This window comes from Babylonia areolata, chromosome 13 (genome assembly GCF_041734735.1).
Source record: "Babylonia areolata isolate BAREFJ2019XMU chromosome 13, ASM4173473v1, whole genome shotgun sequence".
Taxonomy (NCBI): Eukaryota; Metazoa; Mollusca; class Gastropoda; order Neogastropoda; family Buccinidae; genus Babylonia; species Babylonia areolata.
In genome coordinates this window covers 7,596,809-7,618,291 of record NC_134888.1, presented here as the reverse complement: position 1 = coordinate 7,618,291, position 21,483 = coordinate 7,596,809, and the positions used below count along the sequence as shown (strand labels likewise).

General features: G+C 45.9%; 1 protein-coding gene across 1 annotated transcript in view; it reads right to left on the bottom strand.

Moving 5' to 3' along the window:
• Positions 1 to 9,772, bottom strand: part of LOC143288812 (neuronal acetylcholine receptor subunit alpha-10-like) — a 25,535-nt gene extending 15,763 nt beyond the window's left edge. The window contains exons 1-2 of the mRNA XM_076597446.1: positions 9,552 to 9,772; positions 868 to 1,019 (exon numbers count right to left, since the gene is read on the bottom strand). Coding sequence (XP_076453561.1) covers positions 868 to 1,019; positions 9,552 to 9,666 — 267 coding nt within the window. The 5' untranslated portion in view covers positions 9,667 to 9,772. The remainder of the gene's footprint in view (positions 1 to 867; positions 1,020 to 9,551) is intronic.
• Positions 9,773 to 21,483: the final 11,711 nt, after the last annotated feature.

Sequence of the window (21,483 nt, the reverse complement as noted above, 5' to 3'; positions counted from 1 at the left end):
ACAGGGATGGATATCAACACTTCCTGCCCAGCAGCCCTGACCCCGGACATACCACGTCCTCACACCACTCCCAGACATGCCAGGTCATCACACCACCCAAAGACATACCAGGTCCTCACACCACTCCTGGACATACCACGTCCTCACACCACCCAACGACATACCAGGTCCTCACACCATTCCTGGACAACCCAGGTCCTCACACCACCCAAAGACATACCAGGTCCTCACACCACTCTCATACATGCCAGGTCCTCACACCACCCAAAGATATACCAGGTCCTCCCACCACTCCCGAACATACCAGGTCCTCACACCACCCAAAGACATACCAGGTCCTCACACCATTCTTGTACAACCCAGGTCCTCACACCACTCCTGGACATACCAGGTCCTCACACCACTCTCATACATGCCAGGTCCTCACACCACCCAAAGATATACCAGGTCCTCCCACCACTCCCGAACATACCAGGTCCTCACACCACCCAAAGACATACCAGGTCCTCACACCACCCAAAGACATACCAGGTCCTCACATCACTCTCATACATGCCAGGTCCTCACACCACCCGACGACATACCAGGTCCTCACACCACTCCCGAACATACCAGGTCCTCACACCACCCAAAGACATACCAGGTCCTCACACCACCCAAAGACATACCAGGTCCTCACACCACTCCCGAACATACCAGGTCCTCACACCACCCAAAGACATACCAGGTCCTCACACCACTCTCAGACATGCCAGGTCCTCACACCACCCAAAGATATACCAGGTCCTCCCACCACTCCCGAACATACCAGGTCCTCACACCACCCAAAGACATACCAGGTCCTCACACCACCACCCAAAGACATACCAGGTCCTCAATGCGGACGAAGGAGAAGCTGATGGAGACGTTGACGGGGTGTGGGGTGGAGGTGACGGGGCGGGCCTCTCTGACGTAGTTGTCCAGCAGGTGGCGGTGCAGTCGTTCCTCGTCATACACCCCCCCACGGCCCCCCGCGTGTCCTGAAACAAGGGGGGATTATCCGTTACAACATACATCCCCACGGCCCCCTGAAACAGGGAGATTATCATCCCCCACCCCCATTGGCCCTTGACACAGGGGGATTATCATCCCCCTCCCCCATTGGCCCCTGACACAGGGTGATTATCATCCCCCTACCCCATTGGCCCCTGACACAGGGGGATTATCATCCCCCTCCCCCATTGGCCCCTGAAACAGGGGGATTATCATCCCCCTCCCCCATTGGCCCCTGAAACAGGGGGATTATCATCATCACATACACCCCCACTGTCCCCTGACACAGGGGGATTATCATCACCACATACACCCCCACTGCCCCCTGAAACAGGGGGATTATCACCCCCCTCCTCCAATGCCCCCTGAAACATGGGGATTATCATCACCACATACACCCCCACTGTCCCCTGACACAGGGGGGATTATCATCCCCCTCCCCCATTGGCCCCTGAAACATGGGGATTATCATCACCACATACACCCCCACTGCCCCCTGACACAGGGGGGGATTATCATCAACCCCCCACCCCCCTCTTCCCTGCCCCCCACCACGTTGCCCCCTGACACAGGGGGATTATCATCACCACATACACCCCCACTGCCCCCTGACACAGGGGGGGATTATCATCAACCCCCCCTCCACTCCTCCCCCCCCACCCACCCTCCACCCAACTGCCCCCTGAAATAAGGTGATTATCATCACCACTCGCCCTGTAACATGGAAACATGGACCATGCCCTTCAGTGTGAACAACACACCTCTCTCTCTCACACGCCTGTGGACTGCCGCCACGATAGCAAAACACCACCACTCCACTGACGATACAATATCAAAGAATCGCCGAAATGAAAAACGCCCCCCCCCCCCCCCCCCCCGCCCCCTCCTTCTCCCCTCACTCCCGCACCCTCCCTTAGTCCTTCGCCACCTCTATCAGTCCCCCCACACCCTCTACCACCTTTCCCCAACCTCCCCCAGGCCCTTTGAAATCACCTTCCAACAGCCCTGTCCTAGATGAAATATTTACAGCGTTGTATGGACACGGTGGTGTCAGTGAAGGGGTTCTGCTGGAGTTTACCCACTGACCTTATCTCTGTGGGTGGAGGAGCTTTCTCTGAGCAGTCTGCGTCTCTCTTTGGGCTCAATAACACGCACGCACGCACGCACGCACACACACACACACACGTACACACTTCACACACACACACACGCACGCACGCACACAGACACACACACATTTTCTTTCTGACTTTCTTTTTCAGATGGCTTGATGTAAGAAGAAAATAAATGAATAAATAAATAAGGCAATTGTTGCTTATTCAATTACCATCTTGAAATACAGATTTGACTTTGACTTTGCTTTCACTTTGACTCACACACACACACACACACACACACACACACACACACATACACGTACACACTCCACACACACACACACACACACACACACACACACACGTACACACTTCACACACACACACACACACACACACACACACACTTCACACACACACACACACGTACACACTTCACACACACACACACACACACACACACTTCACACACACACACACACACACACACATGTACACACTTCACACACACACACACTTCACACACACACACACACACACACACACACACACTTCACACGCACACACACACACTTCACACACACACACACACACACACACACGTACACACGTACACACTTCACACACACAAAAACGTCACACACACACACACACACACACACACACACACACACTTCCACACACACACACACACACACACACTTCACACACACACACACACACACACACACATACATACACACACACACACGCATAAACACACACACAAACTCTCTCTCTCTCTCTCTCTCTCTCTCACACACACACACACACACACACACACACACACACACACACACACACACACACACACACACACACACACACTCGCCTTTCTACCCCGTAAATCGACTTTTTATATATATATATCTTTTTTTAATCAATGTGTTGCTGTTTCCATGTTGAAGACAGGTGGATGCCAGAAGCTGGTCTCACCTATTGCTCCTTCCACTTTATATATATATATATATATATATATATATATATATATATATATATATATATATATATATATATATATATGTGTGTGTGTGTGTGTGTGTGTGTGTGTGTGAAGTGTGTGTGTGTGTGTGTGTGTGTGTGTGTGTGTGTGTGTGTGTGCTGTGTGTGTGTGTGTGTGTGTGTGTGTGTGTGTGTGTGTGTGTGTGTGTGCTCTGTGTGTGTGTGTGTGTGTGTGTGTGTGTGTGTGTGTGTGTGTGTGTGTGTGTGTGTGTGTGTGTGTGTGTGTGTGTGTGTGTGTGTATGTGGGAGCGTCATGTAAGCGCAAATGTTGATTCACTACACGTGTGACTCGGACGGAACGACCTGCCGCTGCAGAATCGGTTTGGCGTTGGACTTGTGATCCAGTGTTCACCAGTGATCAGTGTGACTTGTGATGCAGTGTTCACAGTGATCATGTGACTTGTGATGCAGCGTTCACCAGTGATCAGTGACTTGTGATGCAGTGTTCACAGTGATCATGTGACTTGTGATGCAGTGTTCACCAGTGATCAGTGTGACTTGTGATCCAGCGTTCACAGTGATCATGTGACTTGTGATCCAGCGTTCACAGTGATCATGTGACTTGTGATCCAGCGTTCACAGTGATCATGTGACTTGTGATCCAGTGTTCACCTGTGATCATGTGACTTATGATCCAGTGTTCACCTGTGATCAGTGTGACTTGTGATGCAGTATTCACCGTGATCAAGTGACTTGTGATGCAGCGTTGACAGTGATCATGTGACTTGTGATCCAGTGTTCACCAGTGATCAGTGTGACTTGTGATCCAGCGTTCACAGTGATCATGTGACTTGTGATCCAGTGTTCACCTGTGATCAGTGTGACTTGTGATCCAGTGTTCACCTGTGAGCAGTGTGACGTGTGATCCAGTGTTCGTTCACCAGTGATCAGTGTGACTTGTGATCCAGCGTTCACAGTGATCATGTGACGTGATCCAGCGTTCACAGTGATCATGTGACTTGTGATCCAGCGTTCACAGTGATCATGTGACTTGTGATCCAGCGTTCACAGTGATCATGTGACTTGTGATCCAGTGTTCACCTGTGATCATGTGACTTGTGATGCAGCGTTCACAGTGATCATGTGACTTGTGATCCAGTGTTCACAGTGATCATGTGACTTGTGATGCAGCGTTCACCAGTGATCATGTGACTTGTGATGCAGTGTTCACCAGTGATCATGTGACTTGTGATGCAGTGTTCACCAGTGATCAGTGTGACTTGTGATGCAGCGTTCACCAGTGATCATGTGACTTGTGATGCAGCGTTCACAGTGATCATGTGACTTGTGATGCAGCGTTCACAGTGATCATGTGACTTGTGATCCAGTGTTCACCTGTGATTATGTGACTTGTGATCCAGCGTTCACCAGTGAGCAGTGTGACTTGTGATCCAGTGTTCGTTCACCAGTGATCAGAGTGACTTGTGATCCAGCGTTCACAGTGATCATGTGACTTGTGATCCAGTGTTCACCTGTGATCATGTGACCTGTGATCCAGTGTTCACCTGTGATCAGTGTGACTTGTGATCCAGTGTTCGTTCACCAGTGATCAGTGTGACTTGTGATGCAGTGTTCACCAGTGATCAGTGTGACTTATGATGCAGTGTTCACCAGTGATCAGTGTGACTTGTGATGCAGTGTTCACCAGTGATCAGTGTGACTTGTGATCCAGCGTTCACCAGTGATCAGTGTGACTTGTGATGCAGTGTTCACAGTAATCAGAGTCCGTGTTCATTTACACCCATTTCCTCACTCCATCCGGGTGTGAACAGGTAACTCCACCCGGGTGTGAACGAGTAACTAACCGGGTGGGGATGGTTAAAGCGGCGGAAGGAAAGGATCTGGCCTCTGTCGAACCCTGGACACGATGGACAGTACGTCTGTCACACCCTGGACACGATGGACAGAACGTCTGTCACACCCTGTACACAATGGACACAATTTCTCTGCCCCCCATGGTCGTGAAACAGGACTCTGACCTTTCCCACAAACACTGAGTCAGAATCTACAGTACGTCTGTCACACCCTGGACACGACACGATTTCTCTGCCCCCCATGGTCGTTAAACAGGACTCTGACCTTTCCCACAAACACTGAGTCAGAATCTACAGTACGTCTGTCACACCCTGGACACGACACGATTTCTCTGCCCCCATGACCGTAAAACAGGACTCTGATCTTTCCTACAAACACTGAGTCAGAATCTACAGTACGTCTGTCACACCCTGGACACGACACGATTTCTCTGCCCCCATGACCGTAAAACAGGACTCTGATCTTTCCTACAAACACTGAGTCAGAATCTACAGTACGTCTGTCACACCCTGGACACGACACGATTTCTCTGCCCCCATGACCGTAAAACAGGACTCTGATCTTTCCTACAAACACTGAGTCAGAATCTACAGTACGTCTGTCACACCCTGGACACGACACGATTTCTCTGCCCCCATGACCGTAAAACAGGACTCTGATCTTTCCTACAAACACTGAGTCAGAATCTACAGTACGTCTGTCACACCCTGGACACGACACGATTTCTCTGCCCCCATGGCCATAAAACAGGACTCTGACCTTTCCCACAAACACTGAGTCAGAATCTACAGTACGTCTGTCACACCCTGGACACGACACGATTTCTCTGCCCCCATGGCCATAAAACAGGACTCTGACCTTTCCCACAAACACTGAGTCAGCAAAACAGGACTCTGATCTTTCCCACAAACACTGAATCAGAATCTACAGTACGTCTGTCACACTACAGAGTTACTTCAGTGCACTGTGAACTCGAGAAATTCTCAACAAGTCCACAGGGTGCGCTAAATGACGCTGTGTGTCAAACGGATATGCTTTAGTCCTTTGTTCTCTCTTTCAACAATCAACAATGTTGGTTTGCTTCTGTTTAAACTGATATATTATAAATAGATATATTGCTCTTTGTTGTTATACGTCTTTTGCCTGCACTTATTTTCGTCCAATATCATGCTGTATATATATATATATATATATATATAGAGAGAGAGAGAGAGAGAGAGAGAGACAGACAGACAGACAGACAGACAGACAGAAGGAGAGAGAAAATAATGTGTATATATATATATATATATATATAATTATATATATATATATGTGTGTGTGTGTGTGTGTGTGTGTGTGTGTGTGTATGTGTGTGTGTGTGTGTGTGTGTTAGTCACACTGGAATATATTTATCTATGGGTGGGAGATCGGGGGTGGCATGTAGCAGATGCTGCAGACAGCAGCGTGTTTACCTGTGGCTGTGATACCTGCTCTCCACGCCCAATGCATGATAGAGGAAACGAATGACGAGCCGGTGGGGGTGACTCACTCACCAGTCCTCAGCGACCTTCACTGATGTCACCCTGACCTTGCTCCTCTTATCAGTGTGCGATATATCATGTCACTTTCTTTCCTTCCTATATCTTCTGAAGTACAATCTATGTCGGTGTGTAACTCTAAACAAATAAGAAATAGATTTTTTTTTTAAACAAAAAACCCCTCACCAAGCAACAATACTGAACTAAAATGAATAACTAACTAACAAACAAAAATGAATAAATAAATAGGCCTTTCCATAACATGAAATGAAAACACATGCGGCTTATCACTTTCAAAAATAAACCGGAATCGACTGAGAGGAACCACCACCACCACCACCAACAACAACAACAAAAGAAGGAACAACAACAACAACAACAACAACACTACCACCACCACTGACCACAAAACAAACGCCATATCACGTTATCACGGAATGAAACTGGGCGAACCTCACCCTCAACGATGTCCACTACATGCATCATACCCACTGTTAGCTCGACAGATTCCACCGCTTGACTTCAACAACGTTCGTCAGAACACACAGGACGTATATAATCTATTTATAAGTTCGTGGTCAGAACGCAGCCCAAGGCCAGGAAGAGGACGAAGAAGTCACACTCAGTACACGTGGACAACAGTGTTACAAAGGCGGAAACAGAGAGGGAGGACAGTTCAGCAGGAAATGAAAACTGTCGGTCTGAAAGTGAAGCAAAACCAGAGATAAATGCTTACATCTACTATATATATATGTCTATGAGCACTACAGGGCATAGACCCGGGGATCTACATTGAGGAACCGCTAATACGTCCTGTCTCACTGATTAAGAAACAGGTTTAGATCAGAGGCCCTGCCCATTACACACGACAGAGGACCTGAAGGGACTCGCTTCGCATGACCGAGTCCGGGTCTGTGTCTGCTGTTCACGCGCTGTTGATTATCATTAGTTCTCGCATGACGCGCTGACTGTGGCCTTCACTCAAGTCGTCCCGGCCAGCCATGACGTCACACCTCGTCCACTGCAATGACCTTGACCTCCAGAGGGCAAACAAGGTCATGGACGAGCGAGGGGGAAGAGAAAGATGGGACACACACACACTCACACACACACACACACGCACACACACACACACACACATACGCAGGGGGGGGGGGGGGGGGGGGCGAGAGAGAGAGAGAGATACACGTATACATACATACATACATACATACACGTGACTATAATTAGCAACACCAACAAAGGGAGGGAAGCAGCGGACTGTCGTGACCCAGCTCAGTACAGGGAGAGGGACGGGGTGATAGTGAGAGGGGTGGTGGTGGTGGTGGTGGTGGGAGGGTGGGAGGGAGGGGGGGGGAGGTCACAGAAAGCATGGATGCAGCATGATCAGGCCAGCTGGCTCCCACCCCCCACCCCCACCCCCACCACCTTTCCTCCCACCCCACCCCCCCACCCCCAACAGACAGTTGTCACAAGTACACGTGTCCTGTGGTATCTTCCCAGAAACATTAACATTTATTTATACCTCGGTGTATCTCCCTCATTGGCACACACACACACACACACACACACACACACCTGTCTCAGTCAGTGCCTGTAAAGAGCAGCGCCGTGTCCAGATTCCTGGCATCGTGCGTTGGAAGAGAGACAGACTCACAGAGAGAGGGGGAGAGCGTGAGAGAGAGAGAGAGAGAGAGAGAGAGAGAGAGAGTGGCAGACGGGCAGACAGCAAAGAGGAGGGTGGAGAGACAGAGGCGAGAGGGGTGTGGGGAGACAGACAAGGAGATACAGAGAGGAACAGACAGCGAGACAGAGGGACCAGAGTGCTAACACACACACACACACACACACACACACACACACACCTCACACACACACACACACACACACACACCTCACACACACACACACACACACATACACCACACACACACACACACCTCACACACACACACACACACACACACACACACACCTCACACACACACACACACACATACACCACACACACACACACACACCTCACACACACACACACACACACACACACACACACATACACACACACCTCACACACACACACACACACACACACACACACACACACACACACACACACACATACACCACACACACACACACACCTCACAATGACACACCACACACACACACACACACACACACACACACACACACACACACACACACACACCTCACAATGAGAGAGAGAGAGAGAGAGAGAGAGAGAGAGAGGATGTAACTGGAAGGCTTCAATGGAATCCGCTACTTGTTTGTTTACCAAACACTCCCCCCCCCAACCCCCCCCCCCCCCACCCCACCCCCCCATCATCACATTTTCACCTCTCGCAACAACAACATCAACAATGCGACCACCACCACCACCACCATCCACAACCCTAACAACAACAACAACAACCACAACAACGACACCATCACCTCCAACAACAACAGTAACACCACCACCACCACCACCACCACCCACAACCCTAACAACAACAACCACAACAACGAAACCACCACCACCAACAACAACAGTAACACCACCAACAACAACACCAACACCACCACCACCAACAACAACAGTAACAACACCACCACCAACAACAGTAACAACACCACCACCAACAACAGTAACAACACCATCATACCTAGAAATAACAACACCACCATCCACAATTCTAACGACGACAACAACCACAACACCAACACCACCAACAACATGCAAACCACCACCACCAACAACAACAACAACACCATCATCACCACAAACAACACCACCACCATCCACAACTCCAACGACAACAACAACTACAACAGCGACACCATCACCACCACCACCACCAACAACAACAACACGACAGCCATCAAACAAAGTGCAAAGGTCCCCCCCCCCCTACCCCCCACCACCACCACCACACACACACCCGGCGGAGAAACATAATGGCGGCCCACACCTATGTAACATACATCCACCCCGGAACAAAGGCCGGGCAACACTGCTCCCCCCCATCACCACAGCACTCACCTTGCACCCCCTGGCCACACAGACACGTCAGGAGCACGCCACACAACACCGTGAAAGCTCCGAACCCCGACACCTTCTGTCCACATCTCTTCCACATGCTGACCACTTCCCACATCAACTTTCTGCTGCTCACCACTGCAGCACGGAACGAAACTTTGCTTCAGCGGAGAGCTTGGGAGAGAACGCCAGAAAACAACAGGGGTGGGGTATCGCTGTTTGGGGTGTAACACCACCACGCACCTCACTTCTCGGAGCGGGGGGAAAAAGTACAGGGGGTTAGGGCGTTGGGGTTGGGGAGGGGGGGGGGGGAAGTCGGTTGGTGGAAGAGGGAAAAGTGATCCACCTCTTCCTCCCTCCACACACACACACACACACACACACAGAGCGAGAGAAGGGAAGGAGGGAGAGAGGGTCAGGGAAGATGACCTAGATCAGTGCTCGCTGTGACTTCTGCGGCAATCTACTCTCTCGGCTGCTGGGGTGTACGAACGACAGGCGCTTGAAATATAAAAAAAAAAAAGTTTTATTTTTTCTTGTTGCTGCTGCTGCTGTTTTTGGCTGTTGGCTGTCTACGTTTGGCTTGTTTTCGAACTCACAATAAACTAAACCACTTGAGCCAAATCTTTCAGCCTTTTTTTAACACTACCGTCCCACCTCAGCTTGAAAGGTGTGTGCAGAGTTCGGTCTGTCTGTCTCCGGCAGTGTGTCTGCCTGTCACTGGAAGCTGTGAATGAACAGTTCTACATCACGGTCAGCTCAACGTACAGCAGGTTGGAGGCCCAAACAGTCTTCATGGGGTTACAAATCGTCAAATCAGACCAACGGAAATGATCCACATCAGACAGTTTACACGCCTACTCCGGCCGAGTCCAGCAGATGTATGCAACTGACATTTTAAAAGGTTTAACCCTATGTAGGATTATTTCGCCGTTTTCAAATCTCATTGTCGACCCAAGTAGGCTTACTACATTATTTTCAGTTTTGTGCGCGAAGTCCCTTTTTCGGCACAGCGTTTTACACTGACATTACAAGTAATTTGAAATATCTTTATTTTATTTTGTTCCGTTTCATTTTATTCTAATATGTGTTTGCAATTATTAGAAGTATCCCACATAAAATTACAAGAAACTGAAACGAAAATAAGAGCAGCCACAGTCACGATACCATGATGTCAAAATGAGGCGATCTCAGAATTATGACGTCAATTAAGTCTGAACGCTCGTTTCGTAATTGCTGCCCAGTTTCTGTGACGTTCTGGAAGAAATTACATCCACTCCCAGTGTTGGCCCAACTGATCCAGTTGCTTCACAGGAATCCAATAGTCCTGATAGGTTGGCAGTGACCACATTGGTTTCTCAGTCTGGAATCTGTGTGACCGGCGGAATGTCTGCTTTGACACGGATTTTGTGACTGCGATTTTTCCACGTTTCTGATCCTGCTCATTGAACTGGCTTCTTTCTAAAGCGGCCGTGAAGAAAAGGGAAAGAAGCTCGTCGCAAAATAGACCTAACCGTTCTTTGTGTTGCCAATGTTGATGACTAGAACTGTTGGAAACTCAGTGCAAAAGCAAAAGAACATTTTCAGTCTACAACTCGGAACAGGAACAGTGTGGTCGCGGCAGTTGGACATTGTGGTTCGTGTTGTTCTTTTTACATTGTGCTTCTGTCTGAGAATGATGTGACCTCCCAGGTAATACCCCCAGCCTGTCAGACTGACGCTGACGATTTCCTAATATAGATACGGTCACCATATCATGACGATCAGTCAGTACTGAAAAAAAAACGAAACAATAGCAACAACAACTCCGGACAAATGACGGTAATTATAATAATAATAATCATGATAATGATGAAATAACCCAATGGTAAAGCTGTTTTCACTGGAATAACAAACAATAATATTTTACGGTATATACCACTCATCTGCAGAAACTAGTAAAAACGACAACAAAAAACCAACAGACACACACCAGTACGAAAAAGTTTCTTTCGTATTTGAAATACATGACAGACATCGGTTCAACAAAGTGGTCTTTTGATAATTTGATAGATACCTCGTCAGGCTAACGCGTGCACGAAACGTGGGATGCAGCCCTCAAGGGAAGCAAACAAAGCAACATCCCAGAAGGCGCCCAAGAGTGAGGAGAGCGGGATCAGCCAGCACGGTGTGTGTGTTGGTCATCAAAATGGCGACGGTGGGAACACAGAGAAACAAGTTCCACAGACACACATACACAGCTGTCCGAGTGGTGCACTGGAAACAGAGACAGCGCAAACCCACCACCACCAGGGCATCAGGTCAGAGACAGAGACAGCGCAAACCCTCCACCACCAGGGCATCAGGTCAGAGACAGAGACAGCACAAACCCTCCACCAGGGCATCAGGTCAGAGACAGAGACAGCACAAACCCACATCCACTCAGAAAGAGAGACCACACAAAGCTGCAAACACCAGGACACCCAGTCGGGATCAGGCCACCACAGACTCCTGCTTCAGCAGCAGAGCCAGCAGCCACTGACTGGGGTCCTTGAAGAGGGGGCAGCTGAGGTCTGTTGGGGCAGTTCAGGTTCCAGTCCCCCACCTCACCCTACGCCCAGCCACTCTTCAGTCAGTGGGAACGGAGGGCTTCACACAGAGAGTTGGTGGACAAGTGTCCTGGTCAGCAAAGACGATGATCGTCTGGACACAGGACTGCAAGGTGGCCGTGGGGGGGTTCCTGTAGAAGCGGTCAGTGCAGGTCGTGTCAATGTCAACCTGAACGCCCAAACCCGGTTTGTTCATCCCAGCCCGTCAGACAGACCAAGGCTCCCATCGTTTTACTACAATTCCCAAGAAAGACTCCGGCTGCCATCGTTTTTCTATCACCCTTCAGGCAGACTGAGGCTGCCGTCATTTTACCTCAAGTCAGGAGGCAGACTGAGGCTGCCGTCATTCTACTTCCAGACAATGCGCGTCAAGAAAGGGTCTGAGTGGTGTGAGAGGATCCCTGATCCCTGCATCATTGTGTTCCTGGTGCTGAACCTGCTGGTCCTGGGCCTGGGCATCGTCATGATGGTCGTCGGAGCCAAGGCCCTGACGGGCAAGAGTGAACTGTTGGTGCTGATCAACTTCGACGTGCACGGTCATCTGCAGAGCAAAGACCATCTGGGCATCGTGCAGATGGTGCTGCTTAGCCTGCTGGTGGTCGGGGCCGTCATCACCATCACAGCCATCATGGCGGTGGGCGGCATGTTTCTGAACATCACCTCCCTGCTGTACGTCTACCTCGTCGTCATGGTCCTTGTTCTCATCGCCACGATCAGCATCGTTGGTTTTGCTGTCTACTTCCACCAGGACCTGAGCCTGGAATTGGCAGCGCCGCTGGAGAAAGTTCTGAAAAAGAACTATGACGGCAAACTCAATTCTTCCAACACCATCTCCTGGGCCTTCGATTACGCTCAGATGTACCTCGGCTGCTGCGGTGGTAGAAGCTACAAGGACTTTCAGAGCACCAAGTGGCTCCTCAACCACAGAGACAAGCAAGTTGGAGAAGACGTGGACAGGGCTTTCCCACTAACCTGCTGCGAGCTGAAGGACCCAGTGGCGTTCCTGAAGACGACACCCACCACCTCCAGCCTGAAGGCTGCTCTCAACGACCCGCAATGCCCCGACCGGGTGGCCTCCAGGGACAATCCCTACACGGGCACGCCCTGCGCCGAGAGGGTGAAGCAGTTTCTGCAGGACCAGGCCGCCACCACCTACTACGTTGGGCTGGCCGTCATGTTACTGGAGATGACCAGCGTCACTGTGGTGCGGGAGATCATCAGATACCTCAACAAGAAAGGGTCCAGGGCCATGCTTTGTCCGTGCTTAAAGACCTCCAAGGACGACAAGGAATCACCCCGCCAAGCGGCTGGTCAGGGAGTTGTCAAGTCTAACACCACGCGTGGTTTACACTCAGTGCATTATCAAGGAGTCACTACGCCGGATGCATCTCCAGGGAATGGTCAAAGACTCACCATACCTATTGAACAGCCAGGGAATTATCACGGACTTCCCAGGGCAAGTCAAGTATAAGGGAATTGTCAAGGACATCAAAGAGTCACCGTGGTCAGGGAATTATCAGTCACTGTGCCTGGAGTATGGAAAGGGAATTATCAGTCACGGTGCATGGAAAGGGAATTATCAGGCACTGTGCCTGGTGTATGGAAAGGGAATTATCAGTGACTGTGCCTGGTGTATGGAAAGGGAATTATCAGTGACTGTGCCTGGTGCATGGAAAGGGAATTAACAGGCACTGTGCCTGGTGCATGGAAAGGGAATTATCAGACACTGTGCCTGGTGCATGGAAAGGGAATTATCAGTCACTGTGCCTGGTGCATGGAAAGGGAATTATCAGGCACTGTGTCTGGTGCATGGAAAGGGAATTATCTGTGCCTGGTGCATGGAAAGGGAATTATCAGTCACTGTGCCTGGTGCATGGAAAGGGAATTATCAGTGACTGTGCCTGGTGCATGGAAAGGGAATTAACAGGCACTGTGCCTGGTGCATGGAAAGGGAATTATCAGGCACTGTGCCTGGTGCATGGAAAGGGAATTATAAGGCACTGTGCCTGGTGCATGGAAAGGGAATTATAAGGCACTGTGCCTGGTGCATGGAAAGGGAATTATAAGGCACTGTGCCTGGTGCATGGAAAGGGAATTATCAGGCACTGTGCCTGGTGCATGGAAAGGGAATTATCAGGCACTGTGCCTGGTGCATGGAAAGGGAATTATCAGTGACTGTGCCTGGTGCATGGAAAGGGAATTATCAGTGACTGTGCATGGAAAGGGAATTATCAGGCACTGTGCCTGGCACATGGAAAGAGAATTATCAGGCACTGTGTCTGGTGCATGGAAAGGGAATTATCAGTCACTGTGCCTGATGCATGGAAAGGGAATTATCAGTCACTGTGGCTGGTGCATGGAAAGGGAAAGACATCAGCGAATTCAACACCGTGCTTGAGTTAGTGTTTGCTCGGAATCATCAAGGGAACCAAGCGACAGGGTGACGTGTCATGTACAGCTGCCGATGGGTTCTGGAGGAAGTTTCTGACCCAAACCAGGACCACCTACCTGCTGGACAGATGGGGACGTAAGGCCGTCCAGCTTTTAAAGCTGTTGCTTCAGTGTGTTCATGAAGTCTTTTACCATCATCCCGTGTTTCATGTTGTGTTACAAAGCTGTTGCTTCAGTGTGTTCATGAAGTCTTTTACCATCATCCCGTGTTTCATGTTGTGTTACAAAGCTGTTGCTTCAGTGTGTTCATGAAGTCTTTTACCATCATCCCGTGTTTCATGTTGTTACAAAGCTGTTGCTTCAGTGTGTTCATGAAGTCTTTTACCATCATCCCGTGTTTCATGTTGTGTTACAAAGCTGTTGCTTCAGTGTGTTCATGAATTTCTTTTAACACCTTCCCGTGTTTTATGTTTTGTTACAAACCTTTTCGTCTTGTGGTGTTTTCTTTCAAATATTTTTACGAACGTATGGGATGTTTCGTTTTTGATATTGTAATTTTCGGTGTCGATTCTTTCACTGTTTGGGTACTGATTAAAAAAAAAAAATTTTTAATACGTATTATAATTTTACTATGTGCCTGCAGCCACGTCGTGGAATACATTCGGACTAACATACATTCACACACACACACACACACAAATAGGAAACATATCTATCCATCTAGCTATCCATTCATATAGCCACCAATGCATGGTTGCATATTGGATTATGTGTATATATATCTTTTAGTCTTCGATACGAATAGTTGTAAATGTAAACGGTTTCTCGCACAGTGCCCCGGCTTTGACGCGTGCCGTAATCCGAGTTATGGCGGTTTGACACACGTAGTATTTTCGGTGTGTGTGTGTGTGTGTGTGTGACGTACATGTATGTACTAGTACGCGGAGTTCAGATGGGGGCTGATACATAATGTTCGTCGTTGATCCTTGCTGTTTTGGCTGACGTTTATCAGTGCCTACACCGACAACACCAGTCAGTGTAGTAAACCGTGTTTCGTTTGTGCACATGCATGTGCTTGGGTGTGTCCATGGCGAACTTCAACAAATATATTTTCTTACGGAAATATGTTGCCTGTGGACACCAGATTTGGCGTAAGAATAGAAAACGCCGTTTTCTTCACACATTCTTACGACAATGCCCTTCCGGAAAGACCACAAAAATATTGAAGTAAAACATATTTGCATTGTTATTTTTCTGTTTCATTTTTTTTTTGTCACAAAACTTTAGCATTTTATCCAACACTGACATATCAGTGGATTGCACTCAATTTTATCATTTCAAGAAAATTCAGCTTAGCACGTAAATTGAATTCGTGCATCTGCTCAGAGCAGCAAAAGTGTGCCACGTAATGGGACATCAGTCTGTATGTACCATGGGAAATAATTTCTTAAACGATCTCTCTCGTCAGTCCAAGGCATTCGATTTCGGAAATGACGAAAACTGATTTAACAGTATACAGCAATGACGCTTAGTTATGTCTTTGTTTTTTTCTCTCTGATAATAATGATGTGTTATCAGATGTAACTGGCAGGCCGACTGGTTTTGGAATAAACTACTGATCTGAAAAAAAGAGCAAAAATCCTACGAAAAGAAGCGGGTAGTTCTGGAAATTTAACAACAGTGTGTTGACGGACAAAAAAATTGAAGAAGAAATAGAAACAGTTATTGTGAATTGGAAAAAAAAAGAAAAAAGAATACACATTGCCCATCTCTGAATCTGATAATATCGATCATATTGCCAGTGCAGACATGAGCTTCAGTTTTGTATTTCTAATCTGTTGTTGTTGTTTTTATGAAACACTGCTAATGAAAATAAGATAAAAGGCAATATCGTATTCTTGTTTTATGAAAAATTAAGAAGACAAGAGGCATTAGAATGCAAGATAAGACTGAATGAAAATTGTAAGGAAAACACTATTGAGGAATTGGAATTGTTGAATGCACAAGAACTGAGAGAGAACAAAACCAAGCCCAGTAATTTATTATTTTCATCTTCTTCTTTTTATCATTATTATTATCATTATTAATTATTTTTACAATTCAGAGTCACAGCTTTGTAGACAAGACTCAGAGGTTTTTTTGGTTTTTTTTAAAATGAGAGTGATGATGAAAATTTTGATCAAGGGGAGATTTTCTCAGAAGTTCGATTTTTATCAACAGTTGTATTCTGAAAGACATGTTGATGTTGATTTGAACACATTGTTGCACGATCTTGATATATTGTCACATGAAGGATCTTTGATGAAATATGTCAGGCACTAAAAAATGAACAACTGAAGTCTTGGATCAGGTGTGTGTGTGTGTGTGCTGGGAAAGCGGTATACAAAACATATATATATATATCCTTTGCAACTAATTAAAACAGAGATTCAGCGATGTGGATTTGTCAGTGTTTATGTATAACCTTTGAAGTTGCTTTGAACCAAGGTCCTGTGTGCAGTATGCGCTTTATGCACATTAAAAAACAAAAAACAAAAAAAAACAACAACACTGCAACAAAAGGGCTGTCTTGTAGAAAAATACACTTTGATAGGAAAACAAACAGATTTGCAGGCAGAAAAGAAAGAGCGGCACTCTCTCTGCGGACAGCAGTACGAATTTCATACCGGGAAATCTGTTGTGACAAAACAGTAATACAATACAATAATTATATCACAGCTTTGATAAGTCACAGGAATGATATGTTGTAAGTTTGATTTCACAGATACAATGTGTTCTATAGTTTGATAAATCACAGGTCTGATATGTCTTCCATTTTATAAGTCATGAATCCAATATGAATATGTCCAACTTTTGACAAGTCACAGATCCAATATATCCAAGAAATGTGAATAATAATTATAATCATAACATGAATGAATAAATAAATAACCAAATATAAACACACACACACACACACACATGCACACACACATTGGGTCTTGTTACATGACCATCTTTCCATCTTTTTAGTAACTGATGTCAGTTGGTCTTCCAACATGCTGCCTGATGGTCTGGGACACTTGTTCACGGAGTTCTGGGACAAGAAGAAGATGAAGAAGATAATCGATGATCAGCGTATCTAATGCTTCATATCTTGCAGTAACACTTTAACCTCATTTTATGACTTGGCGCAAAAACTTGATGAAGTCAACTATAAGCGTACAAAAAAAAAAAAGAAAGAAAAAAAAAGTAGTTCTTTTTTATGTATTTATTTATTATTTATTCATTTATGTTTGTTTTTTGTTTTTTTTCTCTCAAGGTCCAACTAAGCGCGTTGGGTTACGCTGCTGGTCAGGCATCTGCTTGACAGATGTGGTGTAGTGTATATGGATTTGTCCGAACACAGTGACGCCTCCTTGAGCTACTGAAACTGAAACTGAAACTTATGACTTGGGTTCTTCTTTCCACATCCGCTGGGAGGAAAGTCTAAGAAAATCCCTTCTTTCTGCTTGACTGAATGTGCTCTCTCTCTCTCTCTCTCTCTCTCTCTCTCTCACACACACACACACACGCTCACGCACACACACAATCCTCTCTTCTCAATAAAAAAGAAAAATGAAATTCATTCAGACAAATAAAGAGAATATCTTTATTTTGAAGATAAAAAGTCAACTTTCGACAAATAAAGAGAATGCCTTTATTTTCAACATAGAAGTCAACTTTCTACAAATAAAGAAAATGCCTTTTTTTCAACATAAAAAAGTGAACTGTCCTTTTATCTGAAATATCTCGAAAAGAAATCTAACTGTACAATGAGCAGTTTATGTATTTGGACGGAAGAATCAAAAAACAATACAAGGGCACTGACTACTGATGTGTAAGGCTGGAATGTCAAAACACTTAGGAATCAAGTCAAAGAAAAAATATCTTGGGACATTTTAACTCGCAGTGGGGTAGAATGCACAGTTGGAAATAAGAAGGCCCAAATATAGTTCAAATATTACAGCAATCAAAAATGCTGAGTTTGTAAAACATCAACTAAATGGGTCCAGTAATAATAAAATGCTAATATTTCTTCTTTTTTTAAAAGTAAAAATACAAAACAAAACACGACAATCTTGAACAGATAAACGAAAGGTTGATTGTTCTTGCCCAGAACACACACAAATGAAACTCGCAAAAGCAGAACTGAACATCATTTGAAAGTCACAATCATTAATAAGAGGAATCAAATAGGAAATATGCCTATTAAAAAACAAACAAACAAAAAAATAAACGATTTTTTAAAAATCATAGTTTCACAATGCTGACACAAACAAAATAATTTTCTGAATCAAATTGCACCACACATACAAATACTTTTATTTTAAAGTTCCAGATGTCATGTACAACAATACTCATGCACAAACAACAGCCGAGTTCTGTAGAGACTGAATTCTCCTTTCCAAGATGAGCACTGCAAATCTGCCAATAAACTAACCCAAATGGAACAAAGAGAACAAAGAAAATAATCATGAAAAAAAAACCACCAAAAAAACCCCACCCCATAATGAAAGCCACATTACCATCGAGCCTGCAGCATTAAAAATATGAATGATTTCCGTTTATTCTAATTCGGCAACAAGTACCACTATCACTACAACTACCACCACTAACAACAGACTTACAAGTACTACAATTACTACCAATAACAACAGACTTCTTTTTTTTTTTTATCACAGAAAATGGAAGGCAAACTGATTGGCAGCAGTATTTTGATTGCCAGGAACAGGAAAGAGAAATACACATGGTCAGCAGGAACAGGAATGAGAAATACTCATGGTCAGCAGGAACAGGAATGAGAAATACACATGGTCAGCAGGAACAGGAATGAGAAATACTCATGGTCAGCAGTACTCAACAGGAACAGGAATGAGAAATACTCATGGTCAGCAGGAACAGGAATGAGAAATACACATGGTCAGCAGGAACAGGAATGAGAAATACTCATGGTCAGCAGGAACAGGAATGAGAAATACACATGGTCAGCAGGAACAGGAATGAGAAATACACATGGTCAGCAGTACTCAGCAGGAACAGGATTGAGAAATACACATGGTCAGCAGGAACAGGAATGAGAAATACACATGGTCAGCAGGAACAGGAATGAGAAATACACATGGTCAGCAGGAACAGCAATGAGAAATACTCATGGTCAGCAGTACTCAACAGGAACAGGAATGAGAAATACACATGGTCAGCAGGAACAGGAATGAGAAATACACATGGTCAGCAGGAACAGGAATGAGAAATACACATTGTCAGCAGTACTCAGCAGGAACAGGAATGAGAAATACACATGGTCAGCAGTACTCAGCAGGAACAGCAATGAGAAATACTCATGGTCAGCAGGAACAAGAATGAGAAATACTCATTGTCAGCAGTACTCAGCAGGAACAGGAATGAGAAATACTCATGGTCAGCAGGAACAGGAATGAGAAATACACATGGTCAGCAGTACTCAGCAGGAACAGCAATGAGAAATACTCATGGTCAGCAGGAACAAGAATGAGAAATACTCATGGTCAGCAGGAACAGCAATGAGAAATACACATGGTCAGCAGTACTCGGCAGCAGTCAGTGGCTATAAATAACATCTTCCATGATCTTTTCAACACACAAACATGGCTGGATATCATCAAGATGAGCGAAGACACAAGCCAACATACGGACACACACATGCATGTTGTGTGCAAGGCTAGGGCGAGCAGAGAAAGACTGACACAACAAGAAATGCCTCATGATCAGCGCAACGTCAATAATAAAACATACACTTTCAAGTACCTACTCAGAGGTTATGAAAAGAAAACAACTTTTCCCCCCGTCATCCTACACAACAGTTCACAACACAGAGCATTTCCCATTAATGCAGCATCACATTTTTACACACACGCTTTTTACAACATTTGCTTCTGTTTTGGGGGGGAACTTATACTGAGAACACAAGATAAAAAAAAATACATCAGTCAATTGACTAACTAAATCATGCTCACAACGATGAAATATGCACTTAACCGAAAACATGTCGTCAACTGGTACATAATAAATATGCTAACTAAGGTTAGGGGATAAATAATGTTGTGAAATCAATGTTAATTATAAATATTTTAAAAAAGGCCATGTGTGGCAGGTATGTAAAAAAAAAAAAAAAGCCAGAAAAATCTGAATAATTCATCGATCATGACTTTGCCCATGAGGAGGTGAGTGAGAATGTGAGTGTGTCTGCCTGAGACAGGAGATATATAAGGAGTTGGGTGCAGCAGCCAAAATTGTGGCTTGTATCAAATACAACATGGATTCCATTCGATGAACACCAGTCTCATGTTTTTCATGAAAACAGAACTTTTCTTGACTCAGGTCTCCATCACTTTCTTTTATTTGACTTATCAGTTTTCTTGAATTATACTTTTAACCAAGTTCATTAATTGTGACACACCATGTTCTGCATATACCTTTTTTTGTTTATGTTGTTAAAAGAGCATCCACAAATCGACTAACTGGTATTCAATATCAACAATGCCCACCTTCTCTTGATTCAAACTTTTGCCTAACCCCGGAACAACATAGCAGCCTTTACAATCAACACACACACACACACACACACACACAGAGGCTTTGTAAACCATCTTCTGACAGCCTCTATCAACAATTCATACACAACAGCCTCTATGAACAGTACAAAGGCAGATCACAGAGTGACCACAGCTGTATGCTGCGTACATCCCTGAAAAGTCCTAGTTGTTCAACAAAGCTGACCCCCCCCCCCCCACCCCCAACTCCCACTCCATGCACCCCCACCCCCCACACCTTTCACAATTCTGACTTTCAACAGCTGTATGGTTGTCATCTGTGTTGCAGTTGTATGTTGTTGTCTGTGTTGTAGCTGTTGTCTGTGTTGTAGCTGTTGTATGTTGTTGTCTGTGTTGTAGCTGTTG